This window comes from Lissotriton vulgaris, chromosome 3_1 (assembly GCF_964263255.1).
Source record: "Lissotriton vulgaris chromosome 3_1, aLisVul1.2, whole genome shotgun sequence".
Lineage (NCBI taxonomy): Eukaryota > Metazoa > Chordata > Amphibia > Caudata > Salamandridae > Lissotriton > Lissotriton vulgaris.
Window position 1 is genome coordinate 159,000,916 of NC_141689.1, and position 20,548 is coordinate 159,021,463.

At 45.3% G+C, this 20,548-nt stretch overlaps 1 protein-coding gene across 1 annotated transcript in view; it reads left to right on the forward strand.

Annotated features, from left to right (window-relative positions):
• FANCG (FA complementation group G) overlaps window positions 1-20,548 on the forward strand; it is a 228,741-nt gene that overhangs the window by 200,645 nt on the left and 7,548 nt on the right. Inside the window, exon 12 of the mRNA XM_086962889.1 lies at window positions 17,155-17,316. Coding sequence (XP_086819015.1) covers window positions 17,155-17,316 — 162 coding nt within the window. The remainder of the gene's footprint in view (window positions 1-17,154; window positions 17,317-20,548) is intronic.

Sequence of the window (20,548 nt, forward strand, 5' to 3'; positions counted from 1 at the left end):
GCTAAAGGTTTATTAAAACATTCCCATCCTCGTGTGTCTGCCAAAGTTGTCTGCTTCATTATGGAAGTAACCTGATGTGAATCATTCGGGCATCACCCTCCCTCATGCTCCAGAAAATTTGTATATGTTTTTATTTCATGCTATTATAACTGATGTAACTTTGTGTAACTTGTTCTCATGTAAAGTGCTCTGATACCTCCGGGTCCAGCCAGCGCTATATAAAACTCTTCAAATAAATAAATTTGGACATATTTGTTCCTCTATGAGAATTAATACAACGTTGCTTCTTTCTTAAAATGCTCATTAACAATATCTTTAACAATTTCTCAGCATGTTTTGCCAACCTTTTCAGGAAATTACCAACTAATCCAATCCTGCATCTTTTTTCTCCTACAACAACTGTATTAGAGAATTCAATTTGTCCATTTTCGAGTTCATCCATTTCTACAACAGGCTAAACTTTCAGAATGTCAACTGCAGATCATGATTATTATATTGTGAGAACGTTTTCCTCCGTTATAGCTTTTGGATTAGTTACTGATCCAGTTACCTTGGATCATTGCTCATAGTTTGTGTTGCTTGTCTGGGACAGCTGATATATGGATGTGTCCTCTTTTGAGCTGCTTCGCTTGATATATATTTCTGATCACACCACCATCTAACTTTCTGTTCCTTTTTAATTTAGCCAGCTTCTTTCTCCAATTCCTGTAGCAAAGGCTAAATTGCCCAAGTAATACCATATTTTTTGCCCTCAGTTGCTGACAGACCCTCCTGTCATCCAGGCAGGAGTCAGTTTCCTATCCTGTATCCTCACTTCTCAGATGTTCAATGGAGTCTTCTTTCCCTCAGCAGTAGAAAGACATCCACTGTGGCCTCATATGACCTCACAGGTTCCAGCTTCCATCTGCATTTATTTGGTTGGTACTAGCGCAGCCTCCTCTTTTTTGTTTTTCTAAGTTCCGGGTATGATTGCTTGTCAGCTGTTCTTATAAGTACATCTCCTTATAGATTCAGCAACTGATGAATATCCTTCAAGCCCCAGACTGGATCCAAAAGCTTTTTTTCCCAGCAATAGTTCTCCAGTATTGCTGGGTGTTGCACGCTGCTTCTGCCCCAAATATGCCCGCCCTATGTGAATACATCCAAGTATAGAAGGTCCCAGCAGGCAGACTTGCATCCTTTCTAGTTTTTCTGTGCCTCATCGACGCAATTCTGAAGCCCTCTTTGGTGCTCCTCACCTTTTCATCAGCGACCAGGTCAAATATTCCCCTTCTCTTTCATGTAGCCTCCAAGAGATCTTTCCACAAAAAGCTTCATAGGAAGTTCAAGTCCACTTTTTCCTTCAGAAAATGGTGGCACTTCTAGGATGTTTTGGAGTTGTAATGCCATTCCCTGAATCCTAGTTCTTCCTTGTCATTGGAGCTGGGTATAATATTTAAAAAGATTAAAACTAAGTACCCACCTCTATTGGATGACCTTACACAAGTGAAGGACTTTCGGATAGCTGTTGCTTTACCTCTTCTGGGTAGCTATCTTACCCTTATGGCCACTCCTAAACACTGGACCACATCCTGCAGTATGTTATTTCAGCTGTTCCAAGGCCACCTGACTGTGCCCTCACATGCTCTGGCCTCAGTGCCTCCAAAGAAGCTGTTCTCCAAAACATTGTGCACTTGAGGCCCCATGTAACGCTGACACCCATGCCACTTTGGAAGCCCATTTCAGTGTCATTCTCTAAGCCAGCTGATATCAGCCGAGTGGCAAAATAGAATGGTATGACCTGTTTTGAAGTTGAGCCCTTAGAGCTGCCCCTTCCCAGGGCCTGGTGATTTGCCCAGAGGGTAGAACTCTTTGGTTTCAACTCTGATACTCTTGTCATGGATTATGGCTATACAGAAGATGAAGTCTTGAAGGAAGATGACCTCCTCCCCTCTTATAACACTGATGCTGACCTATACCTTGAATTACAAAATATATGTGGTGTGGATACCTCTCAACAAGGGGGTTTCCCTCACCCCTTGAATCTCCCTCAGAGGAGATTCTTCATTCACTCTGGTGGTATAAAAAGCAACACACGCATTGTCTGTGCAGTATGACATGTTTTGATGTGTGCTTTTGTGTGCTAGGGCAACCTGTAAGGTGTGGTGTCGATGTTGGTGTTGTAGCCACTAAAGTCGGGGTGTGCTCCATTGCATTAATACTAGCCAGAAGTAGTTAACCTCCATTTTCCTACATGTCCCCTGCACTGTTCCTTGGACTCCCCCTCCCACTGGAATTTATTGTAAAGCCAAGTGTTGCATTTGGCTTTGAGTCATTATACAAAGAAAGTACCTTTTGTTGGAATGTCTGAAACTAAATCCGTGCCAGCAGGTCCAGGTGGGACTTGGCCAGAAACCTACATTTGGACAAGATTGTGTAGCCTGGAAGCATGGCCTGGAACACTCAAAACCCCCACCCCAAACCTGACTCTCCTAGAAATATTAGCGCGCTCTGCCAAACCTCACGTTCTGTGAATGTGGTGTCGGCGGAAACCAGCCAGCAAGAATCCACAACAGGAAAAGTGCCCGTTTTATCTCTAAATGATTACCAAGGAGCTGAGGTCAACCAAGAAGGAAAAATTATTTCACTGTGATTACTTTCCCTACAAAATGTAAACAAACATTGAACTTTATTGGACTCCTCAATAGATGCTTTTGCCCATGGAACTGGTTGTAAGCTGTTCCAGCATATTCCGTATTTGTTGTTTTACTTTAGCCACCCTGGTTACCAACGTAGACGAAAGGGAGGGCCTGAGGCACAATTCTTGTCTGGCTCATTTGGTAAAAGTACAGAGATTGAAGCACCTTCAGGACAGAAAAAATTAGTCTCATCAGCACATGAAGTTTGACATGACATGAGGGAACTTTCCACCATGGCTAGGGGCTAGTCAGTAGTGTTCTCAAGGTAGACTCTTGTCAGACATAAAGCTCTTGTGCAGATATCGCAAAAAGAAAATTGATACTGATATCAATCCTTTTTTTTAACAAGAGGACTTACAACAGTGCTTATATAATATATAGTTTGGAATATGAACAAGCCACATTAGATGCTTAAATCTGACATGCAAAACTCTGTAGTAACAGCGGTGGGCACAAGTTATGGATCTCGCCACTACATTTCAGAGACACCCAGAAGTTGATAGTTTGAAAGGGTCTAAAGACTAGAAGGGTAATCATGTCACAAAACAGGTAACTTTGTCCTACTTTTTTGTAGAGGTTCTTTTTCTTGACAATATGATTAAGCAAAATAACCATTGTGTGTCTAACAGCTGTCTTGTTGTTTCGCAAAGCCAGTAAATACCTTTATACCTTGGGGGCTGAGTAATTTCCTTAGCATCAAGGGCATTTAGACGCATTACAATTAAAAGATAACTTATACAAATAAAAGAGGAGTGCATGCAAAATCGTAGGCGAGATAAATCACAAGTAGGGCTATATACCTGGAAGAACCCTCACTGAGTAGATCCTGATGGAAGAGGAACTGGTAGAGAGGAGTGGACGCATTCAGTTAAAAATGGGAAGTTATGATTAGCTCAAGCCGAGATGGAAGAGGCGTGTCTTTATCGACTTCCTGAAATGATGGGCTTTAATGCTAAGTATAAGAGAGTTCTGGGCAAATGTATTATTATTAATCAGCATTTGTAGAGTGCATAGCTACCCTAGGGCATCCCAGCTCTAGCGACTGAACAGAGAGACAAGTGGAATTATCGGGCCGACTGTTGGAATAGCCAGGTTTTTAGAAATTTACGAAACGGAAAGTGATGGGGGTTCTAAGTGGAGGTGTGGGGGAAGTGCATTCCAAAGTTTTGCCACATAGTATGAAAAGGATTTTCCTCTGCTTCCTGTCCTCCTGATTTTAGGAATCACTGCAAGATTGAGATTAGCTGATCGCAGGTCTTTCTTAGGACAACAGGGGAAAGTGAGAGATCTGTTGATGGCCGGGCCAGTTCCCCACATAGTCTTATAGGCAATGCAAAGAGCCTTGAATTATACTCCTTCGGGGATTGGTAGCCAGTGTAGGGTCTTTAGAGCTGGTTTGGCTGACTGGATTTTTGGAATCCCAAGCAGCAATCTGGCGGTACAGCTCTGAGCAACTTGAAGCTTTCTTAACGTTACTTTAGGAGCCCCTAGATAGAGGGAGTTGCCATAGTCTAGTCGCGACAGGACTCGTTCCTGGATCAGGGTGCTTTTTGCAGCTGATGGAAGGAGGGGGAGGATCTTTCGAAGTAGTCTTAGTGTACTAAAATAAGCTCCGGTCACCCTCACTTCTTGGTGGTCAAATTTAAAAGAATAGTCTAGCCAGACGCCCAGACTTTTTATCCTAGTTTTTTGAGTTGGGGAGGGGAGGGGCTAGGCACTTAGGCCAAATCTGTTTACGGTCCATGCTGGAGTGGTTACCAAGGAGCTTGAGGTCTGTTTTTTCCTCTGTTAAGTTTGAGACAGCAGTGTTCCATCCAAGAGGCCACTTTCTCCAGACATGTTTCGAAGTCAGAGTGAAAATTATGAGGGCCATTAAGACTGATGACCAGCTGCGTGTCTTCTGCGTAGGTGATGATTTTAATCCGGTGAGGCAGGGTGATCTCGGTGAGTGGCCGCATATACACACTAAATAGTGTGGGGCTCAATGAGGATCCCTGCGGGACTCGGTAGCTGAGTGCTAGTCTCCTAGACATTGCTTCCCCAGAAAAGACCTGAAAGGTTCAATCAATCAATCAATCAAATACACTTATAAAGCGCGCTACATACCCGTAGGGTCTCAAGGCGCTGGGGGGGGGGGGGGGTGGGGGTGCCGCTACTGCTCGAACAGCCAGGTCTTCAGCTTCTTCCTGAAGGAGAGGTGGTCTTGGGTCAGGCGCAGGTCGGACGGGAGGGAGTTCCAGGTCTTGGCGGCCAGGTAGGAGAAGGACCTTCCTCCTGTAGTCGCTCTTCGGATGCGGGGGACGGCGGCGAGGGCGTGGTTGGCTGATCGGAGGTGGCGTTTGGGAGCGTAGAAGTTGACTCGGCTGTTGAGGTAGCTCGGGCCTTGGTCGTGTAGGGCTTTGTGTGCGTGGGTGAGGAGGCGGAAGGTGATTCTTTTGTTGACGGGGAGCCAGTGAAGGTCTCTCAGATGTCCGGAGATGTGGCTGGAACGTGGGATGTCGAGGATGAGTCTGGCTGAGGCGTTTTGGATCCGCTGGAGTCTCTTCTGGAGCTTGACGGTGGTCCCGGCGTAGAGGGCGTTGCCGTAGTCCAGTCGGCTGGTGACGAGGGCCTGGGTGACGGTCTTCCTGGTCTCTGTGGGGATCCACCAGAAGATCTTCCGTAGCATGCGTAGGATGTTGAAGCACGCCGAGGAGACGCTGTTGACTTGCCTGGTCATGGAGAGGGAGGAGTCCAGGGTGAAGCCCAGGTTTCGTGCATGGTCTGTCGGTTTGGGTGCGGTGCCCAGGGCGGGAGGCCACCAGGAGTCGTCCCAGGCGGAGGGTGAGGAGCCCAGGATGAGGACCTCCGTCTTGTCCGAGTTCAGTTTCAGGCGGCAGGTTCTGTTGTCTAAGTATGATTGTATTCAGGTGAATGCCTCATCTTGAATCCCTAGCCTCCTGAGTCTCTCTATTAAGATGGTAACATTGACTGTGTGGAAGGCTGAACTTAAGTCAAGGAGGATGATGGCAACTGCTCCTCCTTGGTTCAGGATTTGTTTAGAGTCTTCGACCACGGCCAAAAGGGCTGTCTTGGTTCAAGTTTTATTAGGGCGGAATGCAGTCTAGTGGGGTGCAGAAAGTCATGGGTTTCTAGAAAGTCAGAAAGAGTGGCGTTCACATGTTTTTCTAAACTTTTTACGAACGCCGGCAGCAGCGAAATTGGGCGATTATTCCCTAAACCTTCTGGATCTAGGCTAGGTTTTTTCAGCAAGGCCTTGACCATGGCATGCTTCCTTGACCGGGGACTGTTCCCGTGGAAGTGGACATATTTACAATTTCCACAACAGTGGGGAGGATCACATTTCCTGCTTTATGTAGGATGTGTGGGGGGCTGGATCTAGAGGGGGGCCTGATTTTATTTGGGAGAAGGTTTCTGACAATTTATCCAGACTAAGAATAGAGAATTCCTTAAGCACATATTCTGGATGGGGCAAGGGCTTGTTCATTCCTAGGAGATCACTAGGGTGGTGGGTACTACGGAATGTAGTATTAAGCTTTTTGATTTTTCCCTGAAGGAAGTCTGCCAGTGTGCTGCAACGTTCTGGGGAGGCCTTGAGGGCTAGTTCAGGTTTTGGGAGTACTAGGAGATCTTTCGCAATGCAAACATGTTCCCTAGGAGTATTACCAGCTGCAGTGATAATGCCTTTGTAGTGGCTGGCCTGCACTGCTTTGATTTCCTTTTGATAGCTTTTTAAGGCTTCTCTATATTTTAGTTTGCTCAGGTCCTTATAGTCTTTCCTCCATTCTCTCTTCAGTCTTTTACATGTCTGTTTAAGTGCTCACAGCTTAGGGGAGTACCAAGTAGTTTTTTTCTCCCTAGCTTTGTGGATGGATTTAGCTGGGGCGACCTTATCAAGTCAGGTCTCAATCCAGCGGGTAAACTTTTTTGAGGCTATGGTGAGATTTAGATTGGCTTTAGGTTTAAGATTGCCAAGAGCTACGATCCACGAGTCTACGGAAAGTTTAGCCCAATGGCGTGCTTTCCTATTAATGGCTTTGATGCCCAGGGGTCGCAATGCAGGGCTTATGCAGAAGGGGATTAAGGAATGATCTGACAAAGGACTGCAGACGGATCGCCCTCCAACAATTCAATGTTATTAGTAAAGATAGGGCCTAGTGTATGGCCTTTATTGTGAGTAGGGCCTATGACTTTTTGATGCATCCGTCTTATTGGGGTCATCAAAATGTAGGTTGAGGTCACCCGTGAGGGTAATGTTCGGGAACAAACCTACTAACGTAGCAGCCACCTCAAGAAGGGATTTAAGAAATTGGCCGCTCCCTCCTGGGGTAAATGAGAACTCCAGCAAAAGAGTAGGTAGGAGATAGTGAAATATAAAAGAAAAGGCTTACTCAGTCCCGAATAATATTGGGTAAATGTAGCCATGGTGAAGGTTGTGTCTATTGTATTCATCACAAGAGGTCTTGTTTTGGATCCTAGGTAGGGTGGTGTGTTTGTTTGACAGCCTTAAATATGATGCAGCAGATCCTGAAGGCAATTTAAGTTCAAGTTCAGGAATTTGTATAGCGCACTACTCACCCAGAGGGTCTCAAGGAGCTTGAGGGAGGGTGGGTGCATTGCTTATCGAATAGCCAGGTTTTTAGTTGCTTTCTGAAGGAGAGGTGGTTCTGTGTAAGGCGGAGGTGGGTGGGGAGAGAATTCCAGGTTTTGGCCGCTAAGTAGGAGAAGGATCTTCCTCCCATGGTGGACCTGTGGATGCGCGGAATTGTGGCGAGGGCTTGATTGGATGATCGTAGTTGGCGGGTGGGTGTGTAGGAGGACAGTCTTGTGTTGAGGCATTCGGGTCCTAGGTCGTAGAGGGCCTTGTGTGCGTGGGTGAGGAGACGGAACGTTATTCTCTTGTTGACGGGGAGCCAGTGGAGATCCTTCAGGTGACCGGAAATGTGAGCATGACGGGGAATGTCCAGTATGAGTCTGGCTGAGGCGTTTTGGATGCGTTGGAGTTTTTTCTGTCGTTTGGCTGTGGTCCCGGCGTGAAGGGTATTTCCATAATCCAATCGGCTGGTGACCAGTGCGTGGGTGACTGTCTTTCTTGTTTCGGTGGGGATCCAGCAGAAGATTTTTTTGAGCATGCGTAGGATGTTGAAGCATGAAGATGAGACGGCGTTGACTTGTTTGGTCATCGAGAGTGAGGAGTCTAGGATGAAGCCAAGGTTACGTGCGTGGTCTGTGGGTATGGGTGCTGAGCCCAGATCCGAAGGCCACCATGAGTCGTCCCAGGCAGAGGGGGATGATCCTAGGATGAGTACTTTCGTTTTGTCTGAGTTGAGTTTTAGGCGGCTGTTTTTCATCCATATGGCTACTTCTTTCATGCCTTCGTGAAGATTGGTTTTGGCGGTGTTGGGGTCATTGGTGAGGGACAGGATCAGCTGGGTGTCGTCAGCGTAGGAGATGATGTTGAGGTTGTGTTGACGCGCGTGGACTCATGTAAACGTTGAAGAGGGTGGGACTGAGTGATGATCCTTGTGGTACACCGCAGATGACTTCGGTGGCCTCTGATCTGAATGGGGGAAGTCGGACTCTCTGAGTTCTTCCAGCTAGGAACGAGATGATCCAGTCCAAGGCTTTTCCTTTTATGCCGATGTTGCTGAGGCGTTGTATGAGGGTGCTGTGACAGACAGTGTCGAAGGCGGCGGAGAGGTCGAGTAGAATGAGGGCCACTGTTTCACCGTTGTCCAGTAGTGTTCGGATGTCGTCTGTTGCTGCGATGAGGGCGGTTTCGGTGCTGTGTTTGGCTCGAAAGCCGGACTGCGAGGGATCGAGGGAGTTGTTGGATTCAAGGAAGGCGGCTAGTTGGCTATTGACGGCTTTCTCAATGACTTTGGCAGGGAATGGGAGGAGGGATATGGGGCGGTAGTTCTTAAGTTCAGAGGGGTCTGCTGTGGGTTTCTTTAGGAGGGCGCTGACTTCGGCGTGTTTCCAGTTTTCTGGGAAGGTAGCAGAGTTGAAGGAGCAGTTGATGACATCACGGAGATGGGGTGCGATGATGGAGTCTGCTTTGTTGAAGATGTGGTGGGGACATGGGTCGGTTGGCGAGCCAGAATGGATGGAATTCATTAGGCGGATGGTGTCTTCAGTGGTGACTGGGTTCCAGGCGCTGAGGTTGTTAGAGGGTGGTTTAGGTTCTGAGGGGGGTGGAGAGGGTTGTTCGTTGGAGCTGTTTTTGAAGCTGTTATGTATGTCGGCAATTTTGTTGTAGAAGAAGGAGGATAACGAATCGCAGAGGTCTTGGGAGGGAGTGATGTTGTTTGAGGCTGCGGTGGGGTTGGTGAATTCTTTGACGATGTTGAATAGTTCCTTGCTGTTATGGGCGTTGTTGTTGAGTCGATTCTTGAATGCAGATTTCTTGGTGGATCGAATCAGCTGGTGGTGTTTGCGGGTGGCTGCCTTGAAGGTGGTCATGTTGTCGGTGGTTGGGTTTTTTCTCCATGTTTTCTCGAGAGTACGGCATAGCTTCTTGGATTTCTTAAGGTCATCGTTGAACCAGGGGGCCTTTTTGCTGTCTTGTTTGGTGTGATGGTTTTTCAAGGGTGCTAATTCGTCAGCGCTGTGAGTGATCCATTGTTTGAGTTTGATGGCAGCTTGGTTTGGGTCAGATGAGAGGGCGGGTGGGTTTTGGTTGAGCGATGTGAGGAGTTGGTCGGTGGTGATTTTGTTCCATTTTCTTCGGGGAATAGGTTGTGGGGGTTGTGGGTCGAGGTGGTTTTGTAGCTGAAGTGAACACAACTGTGGTCTGTCCAATGGAGAGCTGATGTATGATCGAAGGAGATGTATTTGCTGGAGGTAAAGATAGGGTCGAGCGTGTGTCCGGCTACATGGGTGGGGGTGTCAACAAGTTGTTTGAGGCCGAGATTGGCCAAGGTTGTCGAGAAGGGTGGTGGTGTTGCTGTCGTTTTAGGCTTGTAAGGGGGCCAGTGTAGTTTTTACCAGGATGTTCATATGTGCCGCCTGGCTCAGGGGGAAGAAGTGCCTTCCCTCTTGGTGGGATTTGGGAAAGCAAACCACATGAAATCTGGATCCATTCTACACAGTGTCTAGCGCCCATCTATCTTTGTTTTCCCTCTGGCACGCTGAGATGGTTCGATATGCCCCGTGCACTGGATGGTGGATTCAAGCATTTCTATGCCACTAGGTTTAATATATGAGGAAGTGTGCAGCCTCTTGAATGATAACGTGTTGAGAGCACTTGGGTGCTATTAAGCAAGTGCTTTCTTTTAAAACAGAGTATTTAAGAGCACTGGGGATTATTGTCCAGTTTCATCAATGGGTGTCAATCCATGTGGAACACAGCAATGTCAGTAGGGAGTATATCAAGCCTCAAGCGCTGCCTCTGCCTTTTACTTTCAGATCATGCTGGCATCTACTGTTTGTAAGAAATATTGGAATTAACTGGTTTAAAGATCTTACATTTGATAGTTAATATTTCCGTAATTAAAGACCATAATAAAGTCAAAACATTTCACGATTTGAAACTATAGCTGTGCAACCATTTCTTACGGATGCAAAGCATTTCTTTACTTGCTGCATGGATGCTGTACATTCAGAAAACACAGCAACCCCTCGCTGGCCATATATGAATTTCCATTATCTGACTTTTTCCACACATGAACTACATTCAGTATGTAGTAAATGAACATTTATCAATGTAATTAATGTTTCCTTTTGTTAATGAGCACAACCAGTAGTGTGATAAGTGAAGATATAATATTTACAAGACTTCACAAACACTGACTGACCACTATGTATGCTTGCACGAATTATCTACACAAATTCCGTTTGATGTATATTTTCAATGAATAGTTGTATAACATTTGCTGACACTGCATTTTCAAAAGTGCTCAATAATGTCCTGAAAAAAACATGTTCTTTCAATAAATGGTCTTGTATAAAGCCTTAAAAAAGAGACAATCGGTGTAGTCACCAATGAGGCAGCAAGAAGATTTTTTTAGTAATAAATCTATCTTTCCCAATGTGAAATAATGTTACATAAGGACATTTATTTGTCCATTCAATGCCACAATGCTACTCATGTATTACGTGTCGGCATGTTTCGACCTCAGCTGTTCAACTGCACCATTCATAGAGGTCTTCCTCAGGGCCAAGGTGAGGTTTCCTTGTCAGGATACAATATCAAATGTGTAGATCACTGGAAACTGATTGTTCATAATACAAGAACTGTCACTGTTCATTGTTCTCAAGGTCCGCTCATGCAGTTAGATGTCTGCCTTGTGGTCAGCACGTTACCACCCAGGTTCTCAGTTTGGGGATCCAACCATTAGCAACGCCCCAGTCACTCCTCCAGGAGTTTCTGTGCGTGCTGTGGCTATGGTTTACACTATGGTGAGTGGACCTTCCGAGTGATCCGGTTGCTCCTCTGGTGCTCACCTGGTCAGACAAACCACTTTGGGTGTAATATGTGCAAAACAGGAAACTAATCCACTACTTGAAGGAACTCAATTTACCCAGAGTGGCAAAGGGAAATATTGTAGACTGCTCTGATTCTGACTCGCGGGCGAGGCGGGCTTCCCTTTGTAGTCTCTTTGCTTTGGTTCTCTATATGTTCCTGGCTTTCGGCTTCTATGTGGGTCAAGGTTTCTACAATATTTTACCACTTAGCAATATCAGAAGAAATCTGTTTGATAGAGGAGAAAAGTGTACTTTCTTGTAATCCTCATTTTCCATCAGCTCTGAATTTGTAAACCTCCCAGTTGCCTCCGCTGGAATCATACACAGTACCGGGGTCGTGGCAGAGCCTTCCTAAAACTGGCTTTCAAAGTCGCATTTACTGCCAGACTGTGCTCTGCAGTATACGTGATGTGCATGATGGGCCAGGAGCAGGTTTTTGCAAAGTGTTGTTTTCAGACTGATTTGTTAGAAATTTCTTTGTATAAACTCGCTCTCTTTTTATGTCCTTAGCTTAAAAAAAAACACTGAATATTGCTTTCTGTTCTCAGTTGATTTCAAATTTAAATTATATGTATATTAAAATTGTGCTCTGGTTTACTGTATGTCTTTAATAACATACTACAGTTTATGAATTAAGAGAAAGTACCCTGGGAAACCTAGGATTGCAAGTATCTTGTTCCCGTATCCCAATAGGATTAGCCAAGTGGGGTGATAAACGCAGACGCTTTAGGTGAACAGGATGAGCACTAGCATACCTACCCAGCTAATGACAACACAAAACCTGTGCTCGACGTTATTCAGGTATTTATTATATTTTTACTGCACACATAGCATCCTTAACTGTGTTTAGGTGCAGAAAAACAACTATTATTCGGGTATATTGAGCAAAAGCAGGACCAAAACCACACTATAAAAATGGTTTTGTTAGTAATGCCTGCATTTCATGCCTATTAACATAGCTGATTAATGTTTCTCGGTGGTGCGAAAAGGGAATCCATTTTGCAGTCCTGTCAAGTGTCACGCATCAGTTGTGACACCAACGCATTTTAGTGTGGTGCTCCGCGTCACCTCACTGAAAAGCATTGTCACGCATGATTTGCAGTGTCTAAGTCTCATGAAGCACTGTCTAAAACTAATATTGTGGTGTGATTACTGGTAGCGGGCAGCGCACTGTACTAGCATTGCCCACGCTGCTCCTCCTGCTGGTTTGGTGCTTGTATCTGAGCTAAGACTGCTGCGGCAGGCAGCTCACTGCTACATTCTATCTAAGTCATTTCCTGTGGCGCCACTCTCAGCTTGACTTCATTGTCAGGCCAAACGGCTTCTACCCTCACAGCCGGGGCGGGACAGACCGGTCAGATCTAGTTGATTTATTTTATAACGTCTTGCGATGTGAGGGTGGGAGGAGATGTGCCGTCACGTCCTGCTGCAGAAGGCGGGGGGGGGGGGGAGTTTGTTATGGGAGAAAGTGTTGGTGCTTTAATTATGGCACGTACACCGCTGCGTCCTTCTGCTTTTCGCACTGTTGCTGGCTGCCATGGCAGTCAAAAATATAATGTGACTTGCACTGCTCCTAAATAAGTTACAGCCGAGCCCTATGTCACTGGGCAGTGATCGGCAATTGCAGCGCCAGCACAGAAACACAACGCAAAGAAAGAGGTAACGGTTCACTATCTTCATGTGGAATGATTACTTGTGAACTGGACCGCTGCCTATTTTAAACGTTTTTGCTTCCGAAACCCCTAACTGCTGCCTTTGTTGGTGCTGTTCCATTGTGGGGCTCAGCGGGCAGAGTCTTCGAGATGTCTGAGGGTGTCAGGATGCCAAAAAGATGGCTTTGCACATTGCTGTGGAGTGAGGGTATGAAGCGTGACAGTCAGCGTGCGGGTTTTGAGGTTGTCCGAATATGCAGAGGCGTTATGTCCTGTCTAATGACTGAGGCTGCTTCGGCGGGTTGTTTGTGGTGTCCTGCATGAGAGTTAGCAGGGACATTCACTGGATTTTTTTATTTATTTATTTATTTTTTGTTTCTTGTAGAGCGCTAACAATCATCCCAAGGGGATATCACGGCGCTGAGATTGCTAAAGTGCGGGTGCAGTGGGTATCGTAGAGTTTTAGTCGGAGTGGGGGAAAAGGAAGGTTTTTAGTTGCTTCCTAAATGCCAGGTGGCATACTGTGCGTCGAAGGGCCACAGGCAATTCGTTCCACTTCCTTGCAGCGACGTGGGAGAAGGCTCGTTCACCCATCCTGGCTTTCCTAACCCGGGGGATGCTCGCTTGAGCCGAGATTTGTGAGCGGCGGTTTCTGGTGGGAGTGTAGAAATGGATCCTGTTTCTCAGTATGAGAGGGCCTGTCTTGTGCAGCGCTCTGTGAGTGATACATAACATTTTAAAAGTTGCTCTTTGCTTCATTGGCAGCCAGTGTAGATCACGCAGACAGTTGGAGGCCGAGTCATATTTTCTTTTCATGCAAATGGCCTTGGCTGCTGCATTCTGCACCAATTGGAGTTTAGTGAATAGGTACTCTGCCATGCCAACGAACAGGGAATTTCCATAGTCCAGCCTACTCATCAAGAGGGACTGAACTAGGAGCCGTCTGCATTCTATTGGAATCCATGGAAAAACTCTTTTAAGCATTTTCAGGGTTGCAAAGCCTTTGCCGCATAAAGTGGCTACGTGAGTTTTCATGGAGAGGGAGGTGTCAAAAGTTATTCCAAGGTTCCTTGCAGTGGGTGTCGGGGCAGGAGGGATACCCAGGGCTTCAGGCCACCAGGTGTCATTCCATAGCTGAGTGTGGCCTCCGAACAGTAGTATCTCCGATTTGTCTGCATTTAGCTTAAGGTAGTGCTTGTGCATCCAATCAGCCAAATCAGAGAGACAATTTAGAAGCCTGTCCTTGGGGTTATCCTTCTCGTCCAGGATTACAGTGAGTTGGGTATCATCAGCGTAGGAGCAGATTTCAACCCCCCATTTTCTGCAAATTTCAGCAAGGGAAGACACGAAAATGTTGAACAGGGTGGGGCTTAGCGAGGCCCCCTGCGGGACCCCGTATTTGATCACCCGGCGAGGGGATGAGAACTTGCCCAGGTGCACCGATTGTGATCTTTCCGATAGGAAAGACCGCAGCCATCCCAGAGCTTTGTCCCTGATGCCCTTGGATGCTAAGGTTTCCAGGAGCAGATTGTGTGGGACAGTGTTGAATGCCGCTGAGAGGTCTAACAGGATTAGGGCAACTGTTTTCCCCTGGTCCACATGCATTCTGATGTTGTCAAGCACGGCCAGGAGAGTTGTTTCTATACTGTTGTTGGCCCTAAAACCTGTTTGAGTGATGTCTAGGAGGTTATTAGTTTCGAGAAAACTGACCAGTTGCCTGTTGACCAGTTTCTCTAAGACTTTCGACAAATAGGGGAGTTGGGAGATGGGTCTATAGTTGGCCGGGTTGTTGATATCAAGACCTGCTTTTTTTAGAAGAGGGGTGACTGTGGCGTTCTTCCAGCTGGATGGAAATTCTTCCGTTTCTAGTGAGTCGTTCAGCACTAGAGTAACTGCCGGGCAAATTAAAGGAATGAGTTGCCGGAAGATATGGTGGGGGCACGGGTCCAGGGGGAGCCAGATTTAATTTCGAGCATTGCTTTGCCCACTTCTTCTTCAGAGAAAGGGCCGAAGCTAGAACAGTGCGCATGGGGGGAGTGTGGTTCATGGTCCACCGGGAAGCCCGTCTCGGGATTGGGGAAGGAAGAATAGATCTTGTCTATCTTTTCACAAAAGAAGTTGTTCATATTGTCGCAGCTGATTTGCGAGGGAATCAAGTTAGATGATAAACTGGGCGGGCTACAAAGCTCATTAACTATTTTAAATAGCTCTTTCGGGGAGTCTTTATTCATTAGGATTCTGTTAGAAAAGTAGTCCTTTTTAGCCTTCCTAATGGCTTTGGTATATTGCGACAGTTCTTTTTTGTAAATTGATCTAGTCTCTTGGGATCTTGTTAACCTCCATTTGTGTTCAAGCATGGTGCATTTCCTTTTTAGTGAGTTCAGTGACTGGACAGCAGCAGACTCACCGAAGATAGTCCTGGACTAAGGAATTGGGCGCTGCGGAGGGTCCAGGCCTGAACCTGCCTTGCAGAGTCCACTGCAGGCTCATGGTTCCCATGCCCACAATACTACACCGTCACACCTGACTATATTTTCAACCCCTTGCCGTGGCAAAAACACCTGTAGGTCTCGAGCACGGCCATGATTCTCGACTCTCTGCTTCTAAGGTAGGGTGACACCTCTGCAGGTACAGTGTCTTGGGCCACGTGGTGAATTTATAAGGCTGCAGGCAGACACACCAGAAGCAGATATGGGAGAGCTCAAACGTCCAGCACAGAGGTATGTTAGTAATATGGCCCAAACCAAGGTGGCGTCCTTTTCATTTTACACACAAAATGCTTGCCATTTCTTAGCAGCTTCAGTAGTGCCCGCCTGCCCTCTGTTACTATGCACTGTAGTCGCGCCGTTTGTTTCCGGTTTCTGCCCTTCTATTTCTGGTGCTTTGCAGCAGTTTTAAGATATTAATTAGAGTTTCTTGTTGCTCAAATGGGTGTAACTTCTGATATTTATATGTTTCCCTCATCTTCATTACTTGATTTTACTCGTGTGAAAGTGTCTCTCATAGTCGTTGAAATGTCACTCATAATTACACTGAAATTATGAAAATGTCACACATAAGCAATCTGAAACCTTGGCAGCTATGATTTGGGGGCGGTTAGTCACATATGGGAGTCCTAAGAATAATCCTTAGTCATATTCCCAGCCACACAAGCTGGTCAGTTTTACAATCCATTTGCCTAGCTCTGATAGGCCTGTCCCTAGCATCTGAGGATAATGTGCTTCTCATCTATAGGTAAATCCCTAGTCCGAGATGGGCATTTAGGGGCTATACGCTACTCTGAATACCATCGTCCAAACACGTTCTATCCCCAGCCCAGCCAGCTGGGTCACCTTTAAGGTGCGAGGGCAGCGCCTCGACTAGATCTCTGGTTTATCTTTATAGGGCCCTGTCCCTCGTATTCTTGTCTGTGGGGGCACCAAGTTGATTGCTGCTGAGGGTCCTTGTGAGGAATCTCCCATACATTTGCTGGCTTCAAGATTCTGCAGTCAGCACTCATCCTGGAGTATAGCATGCCTTGCTCAAATATAATAGTCAAACAAGAAGCGGAGTCGCCTATTCAGTTTCCCAAACATGTTGCCAGTTTTTATATCTTCCTGAGCGCCAGCATCGTTTTTCCAACAACGGAAGTGGGGCCTATGTTTGTCATCCATCCAATACTTATGAATTGACTGAAAGTAACGCCTGTAACAAAGAGCCCCTGGGAATAGTAAAACTTTGGTAAAATGCACTAGAAAAAATAAGCATTGTTTGGTTAAACACCTCAGGAGTGCTGCTGTGCAGTTTCTCACTGATTTGACTTCTCATTTGACTCTCTTTCTCTCCCATATAAACCCTAGACAGTCCCACTCAATGTTCTACCCAGTCACATATTTCCATACACACCAATGACAACTAGGCATCTCCAGGCACTTCTACCTGCACTTCTCTGTTACTTTACAGATACTATCATTGGATCCACCCCTTCTAGGGACTGCCATGGACGGTCACATATAGTGCCAGACATTCAGCACACTTGTATCCTTCCTGGTATTTCTAACTATGGCGACCTCGTGACAGTACTCATTTGATGACGTATTTATCCAGTAAGGGTGACAGACGTACACAACAATGGAATATCATCACTGCAAGTGTATACAAAGGAAAAAAAGAAAAAAGGAAAAAAAGAAATCAAAGGCTAACGAATAATATAAAAGCAAATGAGAAAACTAGAAATTACATTTTTAATATTCATTTTATAATTTTTTTCTTAAATACTGCTAATGCCTGCAAATTTACTGACTTAACTTAAAGTAGTTTAGTATTACTCCTCCCATTAGCTGGAAATATAACTTGTCTTTTTTTCCCCCACAATGTAGGTACAGACTCTGAGACAACTGCATATGATCCACCACAAGATGTGAAACTGTTGGAGACTTTGAAGGCGTTGGCTCTTTTAGGAAGAGGGGCCCAATTTTTGGAGATGGGAAAAGAGAAGGAAGCACTGATGAACCTGCAGCTCTGCTTGCAGGTGTCTCCAGGTATTTACAGGCAATAGATCTGGGCGCGGACAAATGGGCTGACTGAGTAGGTGTATGTTACAGCAGTGTGCCGGTGTGAGAAACTGCCTCTTTGTAAGTAAGGATCTGTTTACTCACTGGAGGAGAGTATAAACTCTATGGTTCTAGAACCCTTTGTACATTTACATGCGATCATTGGATAAAGTACCCCAAGATTGTTAGCTGCACACAAGAGTGATAGGCCAACACACACAATAGCCCCAAAGATTTATTGAGGAGCTAGATAAACAATATGAAAATAACAATTTGGATTTAGACGTATCTACTTGGTAGTCTTATAAGAATATCTAGTGGGGTGAGGTTGGTTAACTCAACAAGAAATCCTACATAAGAGATTTGAGGTGCTCCAAATACAAGCTGAGTCGAAGTCTTGAATAAAAGCTAAGAGGCACTTTCTCCAGCATTGGATCTTTCATATATTCACATGTTCGAATCCTTGCCCGTCATCAGGCTGGGAATCCCCAGTACATTTAAATAGTAGTAAACGTGTTAAAATCGCAGTAGGCCTGAACAACAGTGTTTTAGGAGTACAACCGCCTTATTTGAAGCAACCCAAACATCAGCTAATGAGGTGGAATTGCCAGTTCTCCTAATCCCCCTACAGGCCACCATAATTCTGATTTCTACTGCACATTATGTGTGAGGGAGTCCCCAGGTAGAGCTCTGCTATAACTGTTGTTGAACTCAAGAGTGTTACTTTCTTGGTCTACCTTGGTACTGATTCCGCCCTATATTCAGCTCCTACAGTACTGTGAGTAGTTTTTAGAGATATTTGCTATATTCTGCGCAGGAAGGTCCTTTGAATCTGTGACCAACTGGCACCATGGCTGATAATAAGAAGACAACTGTCTTCAAATCCTGTTTATGTATTGGGCAGAAAAATATTTACACCGATGATTCTTTATCCTGATCACAAGCCTTTACAGGGTGAGTTGTGTAACCTTTACTTCTAAGAATCTAAAAGACAGTGAGAGGAGGTTGCCACTATATTTACTGGATAAAGAGATTTTCCCTCTAGAAAGGGCAATATGTCCTCATCAGGCAAAGATTCCATGAAAAGTGCCCCTCCAAGTACCCTCACGAAGGCAGCACAGTAATGAGACTTATACAGTTTCCAGAAGTAGATTTGTTTGGTACAGGGGTTGCAGGCACATGCTGAAGCTGGGGCTGACGAAAGCTCCAGAAAAGAAGATTCTCTGTCTGTGCAAAATACTGTGCAAAAATGTCATTATAATGATGACCAGCTATCCACAAAAAAGAAAGAGATCCTCAGAATGTGCTCTGTCAACGACAGCCACAAAAAGGCCTAGTCAACACTGACACTATATGTCTCCTTTACTGCTGTCATCTATGCTGGTGGCTTTGACCACGAAGTTCACTGAGAAACTTCCACGCTGACCTATAGATGAAGATGTCAACAACAACACCATTGACGTTGACATCAACAACAACAGTGTCAACATCAATACCTGATAATAGAACGGAGAGTGAGAAACCTATCCGGTGAACGTTGCGCTAAATAAATATTTTAATATAACAGTGCAAAAAGTATTCTCGAGGAGGAGACATTTTTCAGCAGCCATGATTGAATCTGCATTTGACGCTTCAAATGCATACTTTAAACAGCTTGCAGGAGGAGCAATTTCTGAGAAGACCAGGCTGGCTCAGATCCACAGCTTTCTGTCCCCAGATTCAAATGAAAATCCTGGATATACCTTTTGATGGCTTCACCTTGATTGAAAAACATGTGGACGGGGTCCTGGACACGGATACAGCAAAGACATTAGGCCTTTTACAGTGCCATATATCTGGTTCCTCCAATTCGTGTAGCTCATGAAGATTCCCGAACTTAGAGGGGGGATTCCACCATTATGATGGTAAAGGTTTACCATACTATCTACATAGATATTCTGGTTTTGAGAAGGCATATGCACCACACCATATTCAAAGGCAAAAAAAATGGAAGGTTATCACGACGCAAGAGGAGCTCTTTCAATCATGTGCCAATGAAAACCACAAGAGCTTGACTTTCCGCCTTAGCCTCCCTTCCTCCCTCCCCCCACTCCCATCTCGAACACAGAAGAAAGGGGGGAGAGTTACCCTTTTTTTCCCCTCTCTTGGGTTTTGTAATATCGGACAAATGGGTCAGGCAAATTGTTCGCACCTTGCAATTAATTCAAAGACCACCTGTCCGTCTACACTTGAAGGAATATCATCTCTGTCTGAGTAGGCAATAGAAGTGGTCCCCAAATCACAAAAACATCGAGGATTTTACTCCAGATTCTTTTAAATCGGAAAGAAGTCAGGGCATTGGATATCAATTCTGGGCCTAAGAAAGTTGAACAAGTATCTAAAGAAACAATCCATTTTGCATGGTTACATTTGAGGATTTTCTTCTGATGATGCAGAAATGCGATTACCTGGCTTCCTTGGATCTTCAAGAAGCATACATTCATGTACCCATCCAACTGAAACACAGAACATACCTCCTCTTTTCAGTAGTTGGATAACAGTTCCAATTCTAGTCACTTCTTTTTGGACATAAATCAGTGCATTTTGCCAATTGCCTTTCACCAGTCGCATCCTTCGTCAGACAACAGGGTCACCAAGTATACCCATACTTAGATGAGTGGCTCATCAAAGCTCCATCAGAGGAAGGAGCAAATGCTTCTATGAAAACCTCCATTAAACCTTTTCAGAAATTGGTTCTTGCGCTGAACAAGGAGAAATCATTTTCAAAGCCCTGTATGAAAATCCTGTTCTGGGGTGCAATATTAGACACACAACTGGGAAAGGCATTTCTATCTGTGGAAAGAGCAGCAAAGAGTCTGTCTGCAGAATATCCAGTCACGATCAGACAGTACAAGTCCATGTTAGGCCTAATGTCACTGTCTACAGGCCTAGTCCCTTTTTGCAGAATCTGGATGAGACCCCTCCAACAGGTCCTGGACATGCAATGGAAGCCAACAAAGGCTCATAAGAGGATCCAGTGCAAGTCACAAGATGTCTCAAACATGCACTTCTATGGTGGAAATTACCAACAAACGTTAGTTTTTTCCAACAGGTTTTCAACAAATTATACTGACAATGGATGCATCCAAGGTTGGTCCATGGTTGGGAGCTCCCCTGCAGGAATCGTCAAACAGAGGCCTCTGGTCAGATGCAGAAAAAACCCTGCACATCATTGTGGTAG